The following is a 20,423-nucleotide window of genomic DNA, read 5'->3' as shown; positions in this document are numbered from 1 at the left end:
CCAAACAACTCTAACAGATCTTCACCTAAGCTAGTGGTTCCATAGCAAAGACATGGAATTCTCTCTGGTATCAAATGGACAATAAAGGCTAATTGGTTAAGTATGTTGTTTTGTCATAGGCCTGTTAGTTGAGGTGTCTGTCGTCAAATGGTGAAGATGATGATGATGCTCACTGCTGGTTTTAGCCAAAACAACTCGCTAAAAGAGATCCTCCATCTTTGTTTTTTCCTGTATCTTGAAACTTATCAGTGATCTGCTCCTTCTGCTGTTGGCCGTTAGCTCGCCTGCCATTAATCCAGTCAACATCACATTGTCCCTGTCACGATGTGTTTCTTGTTAAAGATTCATAATAGATCGTTAACTTTATCCAAGCATATTTATCTAGTAACTCATCCACCTCTGCTGCTTGTTTCACGATGAAATGACGTTTGACTTTGGACTTTTTCCATCTGGGACAGTGTCTCCTCAAACTTTAACTTTAACTTCAACTACAAAAATAACCGTTTATCTCGAAAAAGCGCGAAACCTTTCTGTCACTACTTTAATTCTCCTCACAGTCGCCATGTTGCCTGTCAGAGATGATACGTAACAGCTTGTGTTTCCTTCTCTCAGAACTTCAAGCTGCTCTGTTTTCCTTTGACACTTTAGGGCTTTTAAATAAATTCTAACGTTTGGTCAGAGGATTGAACAAAGTATAATTCTGACCTGACAAGACTTTAGCTATAATTCAGGACCATAAAATCCTGAATCATATTTCACAGCAATCTATTCAATAGTTAATTGAATGAATTAACATTTCAACAAAGAAAATCTCATCCATATAAAACACAAAGTCAGTGGGACTCATCCTCTGAGGACTATGAATATCTGCACAAAATAATAAAACTTTGTGAAGTGTGTTTTTTGAGGTCCACATTCTTCTGGAGCCCAAACATTACGTTAGAGGTTAAAAACTCTCACACACACACAAACAAACTAAAACAGTCCCTAAGCCGATGTTTAATTTTCTCTTGTCAATAATTCAAAAGACTAATCTTGATTTAAACAAAAGTCCCTGAGAAGAGTTTGACTATTTAATTGCTATATCACGTTGAACATGTTCTGATTGCAGGAAAACGACGGACAGAAGTGATTATTTTCGGGTTTTAAAGAGGAAACCACCACTGCCGCTTCCAAAGCTGTGTTTAAACATATATGGTTCCCGTCTTTTCGAGCCCTCCCCTCTCCTCTCTTCTGTGTTTGGGGGGGGTTGAGGTTTTTCAGAACGTGCCAATGACATCTAAAAACAAACACCCAGAACTGCTGATATTATGTAATTGTGGGCTCATGTAAAAATACATCAGGGTGTAATGTGCACTTGTGTTGACTTTGAGTCTGGGAGTCATTCAGAGTGTGGAAGCCGCCGGAGCATCGTGGCGGGCTCCAGACTTTTCACACGCATCATTCACCAAACAGACAAAACAACGTTAACACGTTTGTTTGTCTACAAGTTTAAGTTTAACCGAATGACTCACATGAGCATAAATATGACATAACATAACATAACACATGTGTACAGGTAACCACGACCTCTGTGTCCACTCGGCGTCGTGCCAGGAGAAACTCGACATAATCCCAGTGGACCATCAACCAGAAATGAAGCTTCCACCTCCATTTCCAGCTCAACCTTTTCATTGAGAACGTACATTTTTGCCATCTGGGATATGTATAGCTCCAAAATAGTATATAATGTACATCTGGAGCAGTATAATCCAGCTGTGGTTTGAAGCACATGTACAGTTTTTTAACAACGTATGTTTTCTGTACAGTACACGAGGATCCTATAAAGAGACGTGTGATGCTGAGGGTAAAAGCGTCGCACAGTAAAAATACACTGGTGCATGTGAAAGTCCTGAATTAATGTTTCTACTGCAAAAAGAACTGAAGTATTTATATCTAAAAGTAAAAGTATTACCATAGCAGATACATGACCCCTGTGAGTGTTTTATTACATATTATATTATTATTGTTGATGAATCCATTTGTAAGCAGGATTTAACATTTTCTAAGTTTCTAAGAAAAATGTAAATTATACTGATGGCCCATGTGGTAAATGATGAATATCTCCCGAATGGCACAACACAAATTCACACCACCTTTGGTTTACATGCGTTATGGCTGTGTTATGGCCCAGATGTGGCGAACTGCCCAGGTGCCGTCATTCCAAGAGCCAGATGTGGGACGTGATCCGATCAAATGCTCCAGAACAGCTGCTGAATTGGCCTCCATCACTTTCATTTGACATCAAACTCTTGTTTTAAACAAGAGAATATTGAAAGGACCCTGGGGGCCCAGGACAAAGTGACCCCTCCTCTCATTTCAATGAACAAACTCTCAAATTATGAGGCTTTTGGCAGAAAGTCAGTGACATGGGGTCTCAATCATAGAATTTAAGGAAACATGGTTCTGCCTTTCATTTTCAAATGTGTCTTTGTCTGTAACCAAATCTGACAGACGTTAAATTCTGGGTTCACGTCCCCACGCCCTGCAGGAGGAGACCATGTGTTGTTGGTGACCCAGTTTTCCTTCATGACAGAGGTGCTGCCCCTCGTTTTCTATAAAGTAAAACCCACACAGATTTGAGAAAGCATTCAGTTTCAATAAGCTTTTTTAATTTGGGTTTCAGGGTCAATAAAACCCGGTTAAACCCCACGTGTAGTTCTAATGGCCTCAACATGTCTTATAAACACCACAGGGAGAAATTACAGAGAACACGATGAACACAGAACATCTTCAACTCTGGTGATTTTCACTTTCAGACATTTGAACAACAAGATGGACGACATGGCCGCTCCCACAAAGTGAAGCCAAAGCATCTTTATCGCCCCCTGGTGGCTGGCTGAAGTATAGTTAACACCCTCCTATGTCTGCTGTGAAAAAGGCCCATGGACTGAGACCCAGTGCGGTGGGAGGCACCTTGGAGCTTCACACCTCACAAGGTCGACGGCCTGGAGGGATAATCAGGTATTTTTAGCACCTTGACTTCTACAAAGTACAAAAATATGTGACCACCCACTTCTTCTGCTCAGCGAACAACTAAAAGTAGCATCCAGTGGCTGCTATCAAATAAAATCTTTACAGGTTTTACAGCCCGGCTTCCAGGCATGTTGTTGTTTTAATTATAGAAACCAAATGAGCACAATTTCTTTCTGTGAAATCTTCACCCCCTTTTCGAAACCCCCCTTTTCAGACGGATTCCACACTTTCCACATTTCTCCGAGACCTCCAGGATTCCTGCTCGTTAAGCCGTGGATTTAAAAAGAGCCCTACACCACAGGAGGTTAACATTCAAATTACTAAACTTTATGTACACACATGGAGACAAAAAACACACCCTTTCTATACGTTACAGAGAACAGCTCGGTTTAGCTTCCATTCCCTCCCAGTCTTTACACGTCTTCAACTTTTATCATCTGCAAAACCAGGTCCCCTCCACCTGCTCCCCTGTGGCCTTCAGAGATGGCGGCTGAGCTTCTGCGCCTGCCTCTCCTTTGCATTAAAGGCATATTTCGTGTCCTGTAGCTGGTCTATGACCTCCTTGGCCTCCTTCATCTCCGCGGCGAGCTGGTTGTACTTCTCCACCAGCTCCTGGTTCTCCCGGCGGAGCTCCACCACGAGCTGGCTCAGCTCCTCGCTCTGCTTCCCACAGTGAAGCTTCAGCTGCTCCATCTCGGAGAGCGTCTCCTCCATGCGCTTCACCAGGCTCTCCAGCTGGTCCTTGGACATCTTCTTTGGCAGTTTCTCTTTCTTTCTGTCCGAGCTGCGTCTCCTTTCTCCTGTGATGTTGAGCGTCTGCGCTTGTTTCCTGTCTGGAGCGATTATTTAAGTCTAATCCTCAATTCCTCACATCTCTCACATGGAGCAGACGTCCCTCCCTGCGCAGTAATCCCTTTAGCAGAGCTATCCTGGGAAACCTCCAACGCACACAGGTGTGACACACGTCGTCTCCTGCATAAATCCACACCATACGGAGGATGACAGTGATTGACAGCTGACCTCAGATCACTCTGTAGTCTCATCAAGTTGTCAGCAAATAAGCTTAAAGATCTACAAAGTAATACGACATCTGATCCAACGTCTCAAACGAAACAGAGACAGAGGATTCACACTTCTGTCGATGGGAGTTCTTCAGTATTTGGGAAAAACAGGTTTGATGTGTTAATCTTATCTGGAAAAAGCTGCCAAACAGTTTCAAGAGCAACATAATCTGAGCAGAGCAGGTGTCTGGAGCCGATGCAGCAGAGGCCTTATGGAATTAGCTCTGTGGTCGTTGGCCAGCTGAGCTGCAGGACTCACATGCCAGGATGAGGCCTTCCTGAGGGCCTCAGTCTGAGGCTAAGCATCCTGGGTAAACTGCCACACTGTTCCACTGTCCCTGCCAGCGAGCACGGCCTTAACAGTCTCCATGGTGACAGCTAATGCATCCAGCGCTCCGGGCGGCGTGCCAAACGCGCCCCGTCAGCCAGTTGGCATCGGGGGACGGCGAGCGCGGGATGCCAGTGGATCAGCATGCAGAGGAATTTTCACATTGTTCCCACCGTCTGCAGAGATGCTCTGCGTCAATTCCGGGGCCGGTTCGCTCAGTGGAAATCTGTGCAGATGAAGCGTGAGAGACGAGAGCGTTTTGTCATTGTGTGAAATTATGAAACAGTGTTGGGCTTGACCTTTGACCTCCTGAGCAGAGGGGGACAATAACAACAGGAAACAGTTTAACAACGTCATTGAGCTTTATCTGCTGTTTTGTGCTTTATATCTAGTTTGCAGAGAAGTTTGAGCACTTACTCAAGTTCAGTAATCAAATATTAAATATAATTGATATTTAAATATGATTTGTTATAACCTGACATAAAACAGATAAACAACTTCAACATTACGATTCTCAACCAGCGTGAAGATGCTTAAACGACAAATACATATGCATTGGAAAGACATGACAGAGAATTCAGGAATTTGGAAGAGCATTATCGATGTCTCCTGTTTCCCAGCAGCTTATCATTCTACGAGTGATTTAATAACAGTGCTCCTGTGATTTAATCCTGCACATAAAGATGGATTTATGAGATACAGAATTAAAAAAAAGGAATGGACAAAACTGAAACAAAAGGGAAGTCAAGATATCCTGAGTTTTAAGGATAAAAAGAAAAGTGTCCCAGTACTTTGACGCTATTAAAATATTTAGCATAGATGTATGTTTTTGTATTTTTGATCATTTCCATTGTGTAATTCATTAACTGTTGATCGCTCTGAGCAGATGATTGACGATTAATCCCGTCTGTCCTCATGGATCTATCAGCTGATTGATAATAATGTGGATGTAGAAACCATTTGAAACGTTTTGATTTAACAAAGATGGAAACTTGGTCCATCTAAGTTAATCTAAAGGACGGCAGACAGTGAGAAGGGATCGGGCTCCAGCTTCACCCCTGACCCTTGATAAGTGGTACAGATAAAGGATGGATGAACAGTGCGGGGGGGGGACTCTGCTCTCAAAGCATCTAACACAGCCGACCACAAGCACAGTCACTACTTGTCACGGAAGATGAAACCAAAACCCAAAACCAAGACTATGATTTCACACATAACCACTGTAAGTGCTGCAGTGCACGACACTGGGAAAAACACATTTGGTGTGTGGGTGCAACAATAAACAAAAAAGGAACTATTTTAAGTTTTATTGTTTATTAAAAAAAGAACAAAATCAGAATTGAATAACCTTGCATAACACACATATGCATGTGAAGGACAGAAGAAAAAAAAAAAGAGCCAGTCACCCGACATATTCCCCGACAACAAGTAGGAGGAAACAAATGTTATTTCTTTTCTCGGCAAACACGAGACTCGAGTCCAACATCAGACGAGCGACCGGTGCAGCTCATCTTCACTCCGCAGCTCAGCCTCATCTCGTGTACGAGACGCCGCAGGTTCATACACATCTCAATGTTTCATACCAGAACATTACTTTCTTACTTTTTTGGTTTTTCCATTTGATTAAAACGGTCAATTAGGATCATATTTTCCTAAATGTTCCTCAAATTCATGTATCAAATTGAGCTACATCTATTGCTCCCTCATTTGTTTTTCAATATTTCTTTCACAATTTTTGTCCCATTTTGCGTCCCTGCTAACATCCACCCCCCCCCGTTTCAAAAAGTACAAAATGTCTCTTCTGCATATCTTGAAAAAACGATGTCTGTGTATAGATGAAATGATTTAATTTGATGTAGCATAGTTCGAGACAGCACCAGGCGAGCGTCATGACGGCGGCTGTAGCCTCAAGGTTCAGAGGTTGTGACCAGATGATCACAGGTTACAATCCCTGGACGTGTTTAAATAAAAAACAAATGACATCTCAGTCAGGGTAGAGAATGAAAAGCACATTTCTGTCCCACAATAACGACGACGACGACTACGACTACTGAAATGCCCTTGAGCAAGGCACTGAACCGCCAACTGCTCCAGCAGAACTGCTCAGTGGCCCACAGCACATGGCTAACATGGCAGGCAGGTCTCAGGTGTGAGTGTGTGTGTGAACTTTACTTCCTATGCAGGCTGTGAATTCAAAAAGTGATTTAAGGTCAGAGTTAAGGTCCGAGAACACGGTGAAATCAGCTTCAGTGTCACAACAACACTCAAATTTCTGGATTTACATTTTTTTCACCACCACTTTCCCACATGCGAAAGATCCTCATGTTCAAAACATCCTGTTCAGTGCAAATCTTTCTGGGTGCAAGTCGCTCGGGCGTCAGAGCTTTAGTTTGTGTCTAGAGTGAAGAAAAGGGTCTTAACCATTCTGAACAGCGGTGAGGAAAGCACGCTCCGGTGACGGACAGCTCACACGGAATCAAACTACACATTTACCAACCGATCTACAACACCTATCATTGTTGAGTGTCCATTGGTGTGATGAAGGCTTTTCAAATCTTCGGTTAATCACGGGGGGGCGGGGGGGGTCATGTAAACGGATTGGAGGTGAGGAAGATGTTTACGGGAAGATTCGATCCAGAGAATCACCTCCTTCTGCTCAACAGCTACCGCGCCTAGGTGTCCATGAGCAAGGCACCTCCTGCTGAGCCCCAGCTAGAGTGGTTGTACTGGGAAGCTCCCAGATGTGTGTGTGTGTGAGAAGGTGAAGCAGGGCGCTGCAGGAAAAAGACGCAGACGAGCTCTTGAGAAGCTTCCCTGGATAAATAAAGGTAAAATCCTCTCACTAACTTTGTGCCTGAGACCGGTGATCGAGAGATGACGTCCCAAGTCGAGCCAGAAATGTCACTTCTTGGTTTAAAACAGACATAAAATATCTAAGAACAGCTGCTGTGGGGAAAACCCTCTCTTGGCGCCAGAAAGAAAGGCAGAGCAAAAACTACATGTGTCCCATCATCATGAGTTCTTAGGAGGGGACGTGGGGGCGGGAGGGGCCCCTGCATCATCCTTTGTTCCCCGGCTGTGAAGGGACCGCTCTCGTGTTGTTGGCCAGAGAGCTATGTAGGTGAGGGTTATCAGGCCAGCGTCCTGCTAAACGTAGAACTGGTGTAGCGCCAGCTTGTCCATGAAGGGCCGTACCAGGTTGTCGGTGGCAAAGTAGAAGACCAGGCCGAAGAAGATGGAGATGGGCAGAGCGGGGAGCGCCTTCTTGAAGATGGCGAGGAGGAGCAGGGTCAGACAGAGGCCCTGCAGACAGAATAAAACAGGAAATAACACAATGAGTGCTTGTGTACCAAACACCCTCAGCTCTGTTTACGGTTCACATAACGTGGGGGTTGGATGTTGCGCTGAGAGACAGAGATGAGGTTTTGGGGACTTGACACCGAAATAAGCAGCTGTGGTCACTCACAATGAGGATGGCGACAAAGCAGGCGAGCGTGGTGTTCCAGTCGCCGCTGGCTGCGGCCGAGGCCTTTCCCACCAGCATGCTGTAGAAGATGAAGTCTCCGAGCCCGAGCTTGACGCCCCCTGAGAACACGGGACGACACCACATTCAGGGTGGAGTTAATTCAAACACAAGAGTTGCTCCGGCCCCACGCCCTCCAACCCCTATAGAAATCTTTTTTCTCAGCTGTAATTACTGTACAAACGAGAGCGCCGACCCCGTACTTACTGAAGCTGTAGGTTAGAAAAGAGCGCCGGCCCTCAAATAGTACAGACATGAAACCTAGCAATTGCCATGAATAATCGTGTCCTAATCTGCTGCGACTAAAAACAGTCCACGGCCAGAAAACATGGAGTCGCATTCACAAACACCAATTTCACAGAAACGAGAAAACATAAAAAACATTCTGGAAATGTTTAGTGTGTTTGGCGAAGAGGGAACAGAGAGATGATGATCACAGTGAGGAGGAGGCCGGCAGATCATCTGGGTTTGAACACAACTCAAATCTACAGTATTTAAATCCTAGAAACTAATATTGTAACATATTTAAGTCAGTTTATTGAATTTAGGCTTTTTAAGACCCTGTGGATAATCACATGGTTGAATCAACACTGTGCATCTGTGTTTGGATATAAACGGTTCTGCTGTCAGCACTCACTCTCCTCGTCGTCGTCGTCAACGGGAGGACGCTCAGAGGGCATCTCCTGGACCTCCCGCCTGGTGTCGTCTGTGGACTGGAGCGGTCCCAGCTGGTGCTCCTGCTGGTTGACCCAGTTTGAAGTGAAGCCGCCGTCGTCCTGTGACGGGCTGGAGGGGCCGGGAGACGCCACGGCTGCAGACGAGTGTTATCAGTTAGACTAAACAACAATCGTGAGGAGAACATCCAGCCACAGGTTGGAGCCTGCGAAAAAATAAACACTTTGACACCCCCCCCCCCACTCACCTTCTTGAGGGACTTGTTGCGGCGAAGCGGCTTCTGTCGAGTTCCTCTTCGGCCCGTCTGTGTCAGCCATGTTGACGAGCCACACCATTGTAGCTGGGGAAGAAGAGAGCGAGTCAAACTGTCGGTTTAAGGTTTGTTTTACAAGAAGAGCCAAAGAGGAATAACACATGTTAAACAGCTTGTCTTGGATGGTCAGAGTCAGTCTTACAAGAATAGATGAGCGCTGGGAAGATGGGCTCGTTCCTCTCCTGAGCCGTCTCCACCAGGATCCTCAGGGGCCCTTTGGGACAGAGCACCGCTAACAGATCTGTGAGAGGAGAGAAGACAGAGGCCAGAGGCCAATAAGCAGAGGACACTTTGAAAAGCTGAGAACACATCAGCCGGACATCTGTGAGACCAGGAGGCCAAACTGGCTCTGACTGAGTGGAGAGCTGGTCTACAAGTAACGATGAGTGCATTTGACTCTACAATGAAGTTTGGAGTATTTGATTTAGCCACACAAAACAATTTCAACATACAAAATGACTAAGTGATTGTTATTTAATCGAAAGCACCAATCTGCTACGGCAACTAAAGTCAATTAGCCACAATCATTATTGTCCACAACCCACTGTTTTGACCAATCAACTCTTCAGCAAGAGGGAAGCTTAAGAGAAATTGGTCAAGCAGCTGATTTGAGTCCAACTTCCTTTCCTGGTAGATTGGTCTTTCATCACACATTTGCTTAACGCGTTTGGGCAAAGGCTTCAGGGCTTGACACACACGTGTTTACTTTCATCACACCACCTCTTTATTTCATTTACACATGCAGCTGGAAAGAAAAACAAATCCTTACAATAAATGAGATCCTACTGGAGTTGTTGCATTTGACTTTTTGATAAACTAGTCTTTGGTTCAGATGTTTTTGGTTTTTACGATTTTGAAAAGGCTAAAAAGTTGCTAAAAAGTTTATCTCTTTACTTGTGTTACAAAAAATGATTCTGTATTTTAGAAAGAAAGTCAGATTGCACATGTTTAGTTTTCCCTTTGTCTTCACGCACTAAAAGGAAGCAGATGACCGAACGCTGCAGCACAAAAACATCTTCAAGCAGTTGATTAAAGACGTATTTCTTCCTTAAAAGCACAAAGGTCAGAGCAAGGAGGAGAGGACAGGATTTACCGTAGACTGAGATGACAGCTAATATAAGCCAGGCGGTCCACTCTGGCAGGTACTTGATGAAAACCAGGGCCATGAGGGCGCTGATCATGATGAGGTAGGCCTGCTGAAGCCTCAGAGGTCCTTTCCAGTGAATGCAGATCATGCCCACCACTCCGAAGTTCCAAATGATTATCGCCAGGGTGAAATAGTCCATGGCCACATTGTAGGTCTTGAAAACCTCTCTGTTGGACAAAGCAGAGACAGGGTGAAAATACCTGGAGAGGCTCCATCGATCATCGTCAAGAAGTGACGACGTGACACGAGAATCTATGAAAGATCAAAGGCTCGGGGCGGGGGGCTTACTTGAGGTAGATGTAGGAGAAGAAGAAGAGCAGGAGGAGAGAGGAGAGGAAGAGCCAGCCTTGGATCACCTGTGGAGGAGAAGTCATGGGAATGTTTCAACTTGCAAAAATGTGCTTCTCGTGTTTGTTTTTAAAACTACCAAGACGACCAGGTGGGTGGCTCATTGTCCTGAAGTGCTCAGCCCCACCTGTCTGCTGCTCAGAGTGAGTGGCTTGAACCGGAGTTTAAACGGTTTAAAGGTTTAAACCATTAAACATTAGACGAAACTCAAGCAGGTTATTTTAAACTTAATTTACATGATAAACCTCCACAGGAATGTGCAGCTTTACAGAAAGTGCTTCATAAACATTTTCTTCACTATTCTATTGGTTTTGGTGCAGAGCAACTCACACACCTCTTCAACATCTAAATGTAATGCAGCCATTTTAACGGGAGCTGAAGTTGTACCTTGTAGCAGCGGTACTTGTATAACAGCACCAGCACCAGCGTCATCACGATGATCACAGTGATCATGATGGTGGCGTTCAGGATGGAGTTGAGCGCTCGCTGTCCCACCGTGTCGGTGTCTTCAGGAAACGGCGTGTAGATCCTGAGGGGGACATTTCAAAGAACGATGAAAAAAACTGTATTTGTCTGTAGCTGTTTTCACTGTGGTCGTTTAGATTTGAATGACTCTGGATAAGAGGTAAAGACATATAATGTTTTAAGATCTTATGCAATAACACTGATGTCCTGGTATTCAAACTATGTAGGACAGATACAGTCTATGTTGCATTAACTCCACCTAGTGGCGCTGCAGCTGTATTGTATTTTCATTACAACACCATGTGAGTATGGAACAAGTGCCACATTCTTTCCCAGCCTATCAGCATCCAGCATCACTTACAGTCTCTGTCCGTCATTCTGGGTGTAGAAGCTGACGGACTTGATGGTTGCCACGACAACCACCATGCAGAGGGTGACGGGAACGAACAGCATGATGACGTGTTTGGCCCCGTACTTCAAGGTCAACTCCTCGTCCTCGTCCTCCTCGCTCTCCATCACGCGCGGGGGTCGAGCGGCGGGAGGTTGTCCGTTCTGCTCCGGCCCGCTGCCGTTGCCACCTGCACCGCCTCCTCCGCCGCCATCGCCGCCTCCCCCCTCAGCTCCTGAACTTCCCCTGGACCGCGCTCTGGTCACCGCGCCCTCTTGTGGCTGCTGGGCGGGTTCAGGAGGCGCACTGGACTCCTGTTGGTCCTGTGGATCGAGGGAGCCGTTCTTTAAGAGGAATTCATGCAATACTGGTGTAGTGACAGTTTAAAGGGTATTTCTATAATTATATAAACACATACAAAGCTAAATATATATATTTACAGATAATTATGAGAGTGTAGATTAAGCATAGCAAAAATAACACCAGGAATTTTTCAGAATCAACAAGATCAAGCCTGTTGACCAAGTATTTCCTCTAGGTGTGGTCCAATAACTACGAAGACTTCTGGGACGTCCTGATGGGCTGAGACAGTAAGATTCTTGTATTGTATCTGAACAAGAGCATAATTTTTACCCTCTGACAAGGAGGTGGCGTTCGTTTGTTTGTCTGTCAGTTAGTCAGCAAGATGACGCAAAACTACCGGATGGATTTGGTTATGTTCAGGGTGCGGATCCGGATCAGGGCGCAGATCCAGGAATATTTTTGTTTACACTTTCTTAAACTTAAAGATCTATTGGCTTTTTTTTCCAACATTTGCATCCTCAGAGAATAACTCATTGATCTTGATGAAAATAATCAGGCGTTTTAGGGGGGGGTGGATATTTTTGAGTGTGTGCAATTTGGTGCAAATGCAAATAAAAGCGTGGATCTAGTGAATTTAAATGTGGTTTAATTGGGGACTTCCAGTTTTAGCTGGAACAGTTTTTGTTGGCAGCTGCTTTCGGGTCGTCTGTGTTAGCGGATCAGAGCTCAACTGGCACATTTACACTCACTACACCAGTTCCCAGATAGCAACACTGCGCTCGTTCCCGCCCACCCCGAGGATCTGTTCAGTCAGGAACCGGATAAAGAGAAAATTCAAGGAGACTGTGTGACCTGAAACTCTCAGGGCCGGCAGGCGAGTCGAGACACGAAGCGATCTTTTCGGGTTCAGAGAAATGAAAACAGGAGGCATCTCTGGGGACTGATCGGACTAGTGAAAGCTGCCACAGCTCTGATAAACAGGCTGTTGTACAAAGTGACCTCACTGTGTGGTTTGCCGCATTGTAGCTCGGTGCTGGGAATAAGGCCAATGTTCGGAACAAGGGCACAACACACACGGACTACTTTACTGGATCAGTGTAAGTTGACCGTTTGTTGAGGTGCAGTGATTCTGTGACAGGAAAACAAAATGTGTTAAACGTCCTTTATAGCCTCATATTGACCTGAATGACCTATTTGAGACCCCCCACCACCACCACCACCACCACACACAGATATTGTTGTACTGTACATACACAACTGTTATTGTGTAAACACAAAACAAGAATTGCTGAGCAGACTGTGACAGTAAAAGTACTTTGACCCCTTGAATGTACCAGAGGCCACACCTTTATTTAGTGAGAGCAGAGACAGAACTCTTACATTCATGTATCTACTTTGTTCTGACACCTTTCTCCTCCTTCTCACAACTTCATATATGAAAGAAGCCAAAGTAATTTAAGACGGGCTGACGGTGACGCGACACTGAAACACTTTGTTGCCAGGAACTGAACTGTGGGCTAATCATTACACAATGCACCGACGCTGAGAGCGCAACTGCGACATTTTCGCATACTCACCATATTGTTTTCAATATCCATTTCAATGTTGTTCACCATCGTTGGCTCGGCAGACACTTGTCCTCACATGCAAACCAAATTCTTGTGCCCTGATGAAAGAGAACAGAGGACAATATTCAGCTTATGGCCCCTGAAGAGGCCACAAATCAATTGAGTAAATAAAAAAACACATTACACTGATGTTGGATTCAGAAAAGAGCAGATTGGTGCTTTAATGTTTTAAGTCACAGTCTGTTTCAATTCCCAAAGATTCACTGTAATCGTTCCTGCTGTCTACACTGACTCTACAGAACTCACTCAGTCCTCATTCTCATCAAAAATACTTTTTAAAGACATGATCAAAAATTGTATGATCATTATTTTTATGTATTTTAACTTTTGATATTTGTAATGTAACGCATGTTTCAAATGTTTGATATTGGTATTGTAATGTACGTTTTAAATGTTTGATATTTGTGTGTATGTTTTAAATGTGGACCCCACTAAAAGTAGCTCTGTCTTAGGGTAGAGCTAATGGGGATCCTTCTAAATAAACAAATGATCAGGTTTTCAGTCTTGTATGTAAATGAATTAAATGGGTATTTCACAACCTCTTCTTCTGAATCATTAAATCCCTTCTTTGTGTTTCACAGTGTGTTCTCTTGCTGAGCTGCAGTGGAGAGAGACAGTGAAATCTGTACTAAAACACTGAATCTTTAGGAGACACCAGCCGTTCACCAGCCAACTCTTTAATTCTCTGGTCACTGGGGGGGGATGAGGCTCGACAGTTTCTCTTAACACAGCGAGAACTTTCACGCCACCGGAAGCTAATAAGAAACCTAAGTTAATATGTAAGCCTGGTTATAGAAGAATACATCACAGGGACTAATTTAGTGAACACAAGTACATGTGAGCCGTGTGACATGAATCACACATGTTTTATTTCAGTAAAAGTGCTTCACTTCAAGTCCTTTGTTTATATTTTTAAGTTTGTAAAAGCACAAATGCATCATAAGCAAAATATATTTTAGGCATCAAAAGTAAGAGGAGTAATTCTGGAGAAAAAGTTGCACCTCTGGTAAATATATTATTAAACACCAGGGCTGGGTGATGTGGCCAAAAACTATATCAAGATATAAATTTCACATCAGTCGATGTCGTTAATTATCACAACTGTTCATGAAACCAGCTTAAAGACAGAAGACACGGCTTTAACTCTTCTTTATGAGCAGAGTCATAAATCCGAGGTTAATCAATAATATGTTATACCTGCTGACACAATGAAGAAGCAATATATCAATTTAAACTGGACTTTTGTAATGATATTGTGATGATCATTGATAGTGTTTTATTGCCCCGCCCTGTTAGATACAATATTATTAGATCATCAACAAGGAAGGAAATGTGCAGCAGCTGCAGAATCAGGTGAACGACCTGAATTCTACATCTGCAATGAAACCAATAACCATGTGGTGCCTCCGATTTTAACCTGTGTGTGTGTGTATTTACTTTCCATCACAACATGTGAGCATTATATGAAGCTGGAGTATGAACCCATCATTTATAACAAAAAATATGAAAGCAACTTTGCAGCAAACCTGTGCTGCACTGAAACTACAAGTGTAAACTCTTTAACTGAGCAACATTCATTTCTGATTGTGCAATTTAATGGCTAATGTGAAATCAAGCCTCACACTGTATATATCATCATCCACACTCTATATATCCTCTTTACTGTACATATTATCAAACTGTATATATCATCACACTGTATATATCCTCCTCACACTGTATATATATCCTCATATTCTCTTTACACTGTGTTTATTACTAGTTATGATCCATGTAGGTTTCTATCTCGCAGGTTTACCGGTGACTCGCCTCTTTGCATCCTCACCTGTGTGACTCTACTTCTCCCCTGTGAGGATTAAACTGAGATAAACATATAATCAAAACCATGTATAAAGTAAAAACAGTAACTATGACTACTAACCATAGTAATGAAATGAACCGTTAGACACCAACCTGTGGACGTCACATGTAACACGCGAACTCCGGCGGGGGACGTGACGTTCATGTGACCGAAGGGAAACCCGCGGCTAATTGGTAATTGATTGAACGAGCGAAGGTTTAATGAGACTTGACGCTAACGTGGTTTGTCAATTGGGGCTAACGCGAAGCTAACAGTTCCCACTGGGCTCCTCGTTCCTCGGGGCTGCGCCGCTACAGCAGCTAGTTAGCTCACAGAGTCCTAACGGCACCGGGAGGCAGCGGCCGAGCTAGGTGGCTAATGCTACATGACTCACTCGGAGAACAGGGGGGGGAACTGGAGAAACCCGCCGGACAGAGAGGAGACGAACTCACCTGCTACAAGCTGAAGAGAAGCTGCTGGGTGTGAGTTGAGGGTTTGAAACCCGGGTGCTTTCCCCTCTTTGTTGTTCCTGTGTGTCCACTGAGCATCCGGCCGCCGCTGGAAACTACTTCCGGTTTCTACTGCCGCACACCGGGGCGCGTTCACGGCCACGGCGCGTGTTTCACGTTTCTCTCGTTAACGATCCGGTGAAATAATTAATTCAACATCCGGACTCAGTTTTGATCTTTAAACCAACGACGGACTGAAAACACATCTGTGAGGAAATAAAGTGTGGCCGTGCTGCGTTCAGGTGCTGCTGCTGGAGCGGGGGTACGGTGGCCGAGAGAGATCAACGCACTGCAAATTAAGGGAACACATGCTAATAGATAATAAAAAACGTTCAAGTTAAGAGAACACATGCAAATAGATAATTAAAAAACGTGCAAGTTAAGGGAACACATGCAAATAGATAATTAAAAAACGTTCAAATTAAGAGAACACATGCAAATAGATAATAAAAAACGTTCAAATTAAGGGAACACATGCAAATAGATAATAAAAACGTGCAAATTAAGGGAACACATGCAAATAGTTAATAAAAAACGTGCAAATTAAGAAAACCACTTCCTCAATTTGAGGATAAACGTGTGGCAAAAACTAACAACACGTGCAAATGTAGAAACTGCAAAAAGTCACAACACATGCAAATACAGAACGAACATATTCAATTTCCACATAACTTTATTCCATAAGTTAAATGTGAAGGGTCACATTAATGAAGTGTTGAGATAGTGTGAATAAATCAAATATCTTAAAAGTGATTTAATTAAATATATGATGTGATTAATGTGTATATTAATGTATAAGTTTAACATCATTCAATCAAGTCACTCTCTAGTTATGTGATGTATTCACTCTGACATGATAGAAAACACTTAATTAATGAGACATATTAGATTGAATTACAGCAGAGAGATCAGAATGAGGTCGACAAGATAATAAAGAATATACAAGAATAACAGAATAGAATAAAACATGATTAAATAAGATAATTCTGAGCGTGTACATCGTTTCACAGTTTGATTGGACATTGGGGGAGTGAACGCTGCTGATTGGAGGAAAAGCTCTTCTGTCCCATCCTGCCTCTGCTACTTGAACGCAGCGTCAGCCTTCCACTTCCTGGTTCAGAGGTCAACCCGCTGAGACGAGGAGCCCGAGAAAGATCCACGGAAACGACCTGAAACGACTCGAGAACATGGTCAGTGCGTGTTTACGGTTCGACGTTCACCCAGCAGAAGTTTGTCCGGTTCCGTGAAACGTGTTCGTCGAGTTCATCTCAGCAGGAGAAATGTTCGGTGACGACAGAAACGTCCCTGTTAGCATGAATGTAGCCGCGGCTCGAACCCGTCACTCGCACAAACACGAGAATCTAAACACTCCTGCGCCGCTTCCCGTCATTTATCTAGTTACTGAACACGTACTTGTGTTTTATAGTGTAAAGAATAAAGTACTGCGGGGTAATATTGTACTGCAACTATCAATATTGACGTGTTGTTGTTGGTTGTTGTGGATTTAAAACCTCAAAATGCTGCGACTCGTGATTATTTTCACGTTTTTTGTGTTTGTTTGGTTTGTGAAATGTGAGAAAGTTGTGATTAACCATTAATCATCCAGAGTTCAGGAGTTTACTGTGGTTTTAAAATGAGGGAAAGCAGCGAATTGTCACGTTTAAGAATCTAAAAGCATTAAATGTATAAATATAAAAGTATAAAATGTCCAGAAATGGAAATACATAAGAAATATACATGTTGTTCAGTGAGTACAGTACTTTAATACTTTATATTACTGTTCATATCCTTAAATTAGTGTTGGCTGATACATATACAGGAAGATTTAGCTCTGTTTGCTTTGTGAAGTTATTTTCGTTTTAATGACAGACTGCAGACAACTAAAAAAATACGTATTAATAAATGAATCTTCCAATATCACTTTGTAGATAAATGATTTTTAAAAGTATTAAAGATGCTGTTTACAGTGACTGAGATTTGATGTCTTCAGTCTAAACTCGTCACACGACCAAGAAAAATAGAAAATCCTCATTTTAAAAGAGGGAAACAGACAGTTGTGGACATTTCTGGTGTAAATTGAGCAAAGTGATTTATTAATTAACCAAATTAAAGACAATAAGACTATTTGCGATGATAATTCACTCATAACCTGCTGTTATTCCTGTCTCACATCTTTAACACGTAACAATCGAAAGTCTGTACAACTGTGAATATGTAAATGTTGAGATGAATAGTTGAACCCCCGTCTAAACCGCATGTGTCTGGTTCTCCAGTCCCACACCATCCTGCTGGTGCAGCCCACCAAGAGGCCCGAGGGGAGGACGTACGCTGACTATGAGTCAGTCAACGAGTGTATGGAAGGTGAGCTGATGGACGGATTGTTCTTCTTCTTCTTCTTCTTCAGAAACACTGTGAATCGTGTTGATATGCACCAGTTAAACACACATTCATACAACTCAGACTGTATCTTTTTAAAGTAGGAAAAATCCCATTTCACCACTTTCTTATTCTCATTGACACGTTATTGTCTTGACTGAAATACAATTATAGATATTTAAGTTAAGGGGCTAACTAGATCGTAAAGAATTTAACTATAAGATAAGACTTGTTCTTGTGCCAGCTTGCTCTGAAATTACAGTACAGAACAATATAAAGTAAAATAATATACAGAAAAGATAAATAAAACAGTCTAAAATATAAGTGTATTGTAATGATATATAATTAAGTGTATTAAGATAAACTAATACTACAGTGGCAGTGAGTTGGGAGTAGTATGGGATACTGCAAATGATATTGCACACGATATTGATTTTAGAATTTTATATCTGGATTTTTTAATCCAGATATAAGTACATTAATTGAGTATTTATCTGGCAGTGATCTTCTCTGATGTAGACGACTAACAGGTCCTCTCTCCTGCAGGTGTCTGTAAGATGTACGAGGAGCATTTAAAGAGGATGAACCCCAACAGTCCGTCGATAACGTACGACATCAGCCAGCTGTTCGACTTCATCGACGACCTGGCTGACCTCAGCTGTCTGGTGTAAGTTTGTGAGACTGGATTCAGGCCATTAAAGCTGCTGGTGATAAACCAGCCTGCAGGGGTCCTCCACATTGACTTAGAACACGTGAGCTGTTAAAACTAGTTCATGATTCGACTGATTCGTCAGGTGTCCAGCGACACACACAGCGGACCGTAGATAAAGATGGACGACACATCTCCACTTCCTCCCACTATCCAGACATGAACCAAAAAATCCCCCACTTACGAACGCTGCCATCTTCGATCGAGAGGTCCGGCCCATACATAGGCTCGACCAATCGTGAGTCAGTCTCAGCTGTCAATCATGATGCATCAAATTACTTGTTAAAACCAAAATGATGAGAAACACAAAAACTCAATCAAACTAAAGTGACAAAAACCTTTTGAGAACAATATAATGGGACGTGTACTTTGACTTTTTAGTTTGGTCCGTGTCCCATCTGCTAACATGGAGGAGGTCTGGTTTATGACCTACACTGCAGACAGCCACCAGGGGGCGATTGGCAATCTATGATCTGAACACAGTATACAAGTACAGCAGAGGAAGCTCACTGAGCCTGAAGCTGTGACGGTTCGTCTTTGTTGGCTTCTCGTGGGAGGTTCAGACCCCTGTGTGTACAACACTCTGCCATGGTGCCCTTTGGCGAAACACCATCTCAAGCAGCTGCTGTGGTGCTTCTCTCTCTCTCCGTCTGTGTAGCTGCACATAATGTCTGACCTCACAGAGAGGACAAGTCGGAGAGCTCGTGTGGAAACGTGTCCCGTTAGATTCAGTGCTTTACGTCTTCTGTGCAGAGATTTGTCTTTTGAAAAAGTGAATACAGATGATTTCTGTGCCTCAGGTATCGAACCGACACGCAGACGTACCAGCCGTACAACAAGGACTGGATCAAGGAGAAGATCTATGTGCTGCTTCGCCGTCAGGCCCAGCAGGCGACCAAGTGAAGGAACGGCTGGAGAGTCCGGGAGAAGGGGGTTGTGTAGGGGGGTTTAGTGTTATTTTTACTGTGTAACTTGTGTTGACAAAGTTTGACCGAACTTATTTTTGAAAATATTTTTTTTTTCTTCCTGGAGAGGAGGTGTATTTTCTATCTTAATGTTTGACTTATTAATAAAGATTTCATTTTAAATAAGTCTCGGAAGTTTCTTTCTTTTTTATCCTCAGCTTTTCCATCTTGTGTTGAACAATTTTCTGGCTCTTTCCTTTCATTTAGTTTTTCCTTCTTTTCAAATAAACACTTTTTTTTTGTCTTTTATTCCTTTGTTCTCATCTTTTCTTACTCTTCCACATTCTGGTGTCGACTGCAGAAACCTTTAAATGAATGATGACAGTTGTGCACATGTTTATGAACTTTTTATGTTCAATACAAGCAAATAAATCTCTATTAAATTTCTTTTACCATTAATATCTTTATGATGATGTAATTGTTCTTCCACTGGTTTACTTTCTTGTCTCTTTTTATTGTCTTGTTTTTCCTTCTGCCACTTCTCTTCTGTCTGATTTCAGAAAAGTGCATCTAAGAGTTTTTCTTTTTTAAGTGCCTGGATTTATTTCCCTGGATTTAAGAAACAGTTGGACCATGAGATTAAGATTAAAACCATGTCTTCTCTTCTTTTTTGGTTTGTGTTTTTGCTCTGTGATCATTTTTATTTGATTTCCCAGTCTGTTTCTCTTTACTGGTTTTATTTATCCCTCATGTCTTTGTGTTTTTCCCCATCTTCATCTCTTAAATGGGAATAAAACCGTGAAGATGTAATTCTCCCTCCTCCTTTTGGACACAGTCTGGAAATATTGATTTGACATTAAATTGATTTTGGTATTTTTTTGAATGGAGAC

The 20,423-nt window shown here is 42.8% G+C and overlaps 2 protein-coding genes across 2 annotated transcripts; one reads left to right on the top strand and one right to left on the bottom strand.

Annotated features, from left to right (window-relative positions):
- Nucleotides 1–5,701: 5,701 nt before the first annotated feature.
- Nucleotides 5,702–15,806, bottom strand: psen1 (presenilin 1). Its single transcript, XM_035167904.2, has 11 exons — nt 15,487–15,806; nt 13,144–13,232; nt 11,237–11,586; nt 10,798–10,939; nt 10,351–10,418; nt 10,009–10,229; nt 9,058–9,156; nt 8,850–8,942; nt 8,565–8,738; nt 7,871–7,989; nt 5,702–7,707 (listed from the first exon to the last, which is right to left on the bottom strand). The coding sequence occupies exons 2-11, from the start codon at nt 13,180–13,182 to the stop codon at nt 7,552–7,554; spliced, it is 1,461 nt and encodes a 486-aa protein (XP_035023795.1). The 5' UTR covers nt 13,183–13,232; nt 15,487–15,806; the 3' UTR covers nt 5,702–7,551.
- Nucleotides 15,807–16,602: 796 nt separating this feature from the next.
- LOC118116314 (enhancer of rudimentary homolog) lies at nt 16,603–19,716 on the top strand. The gene is made up of 4 exons (XM_035167906.2): nt 16,603–16,733; nt 17,817–17,904; nt 18,466–18,586; nt 19,429–19,716. Exons 1-4 carry the CDS (start codon nt 16,731–16,733, stop codon nt 19,529–19,531), a joined length of 315 nt encoding a protein of 104 aa, XP_035023797.1. The 5' UTR covers nt 16,603–16,730; the 3' UTR covers nt 19,532–19,716.
- Nucleotides 19,717–20,423: the final 707 nt, after the last annotated feature.

Source organism: Hippoglossus stenolepis, chromosome 10 (assembly GCF_022539355.2).
Source record: "Hippoglossus stenolepis isolate QCI-W04-F060 chromosome 10, HSTE1.2, whole genome shotgun sequence".
NCBI classification, from domain to species: domain Eukaryota; kingdom Metazoa; phylum Chordata; class Actinopteri; order Pleuronectiformes; family Pleuronectidae; genus Hippoglossus; species Hippoglossus stenolepis.
The sequence above is the reverse complement of the archived record's forward strand: the minus strand, read 5'-3'. Positions and strand labels throughout refer to the sequence as shown.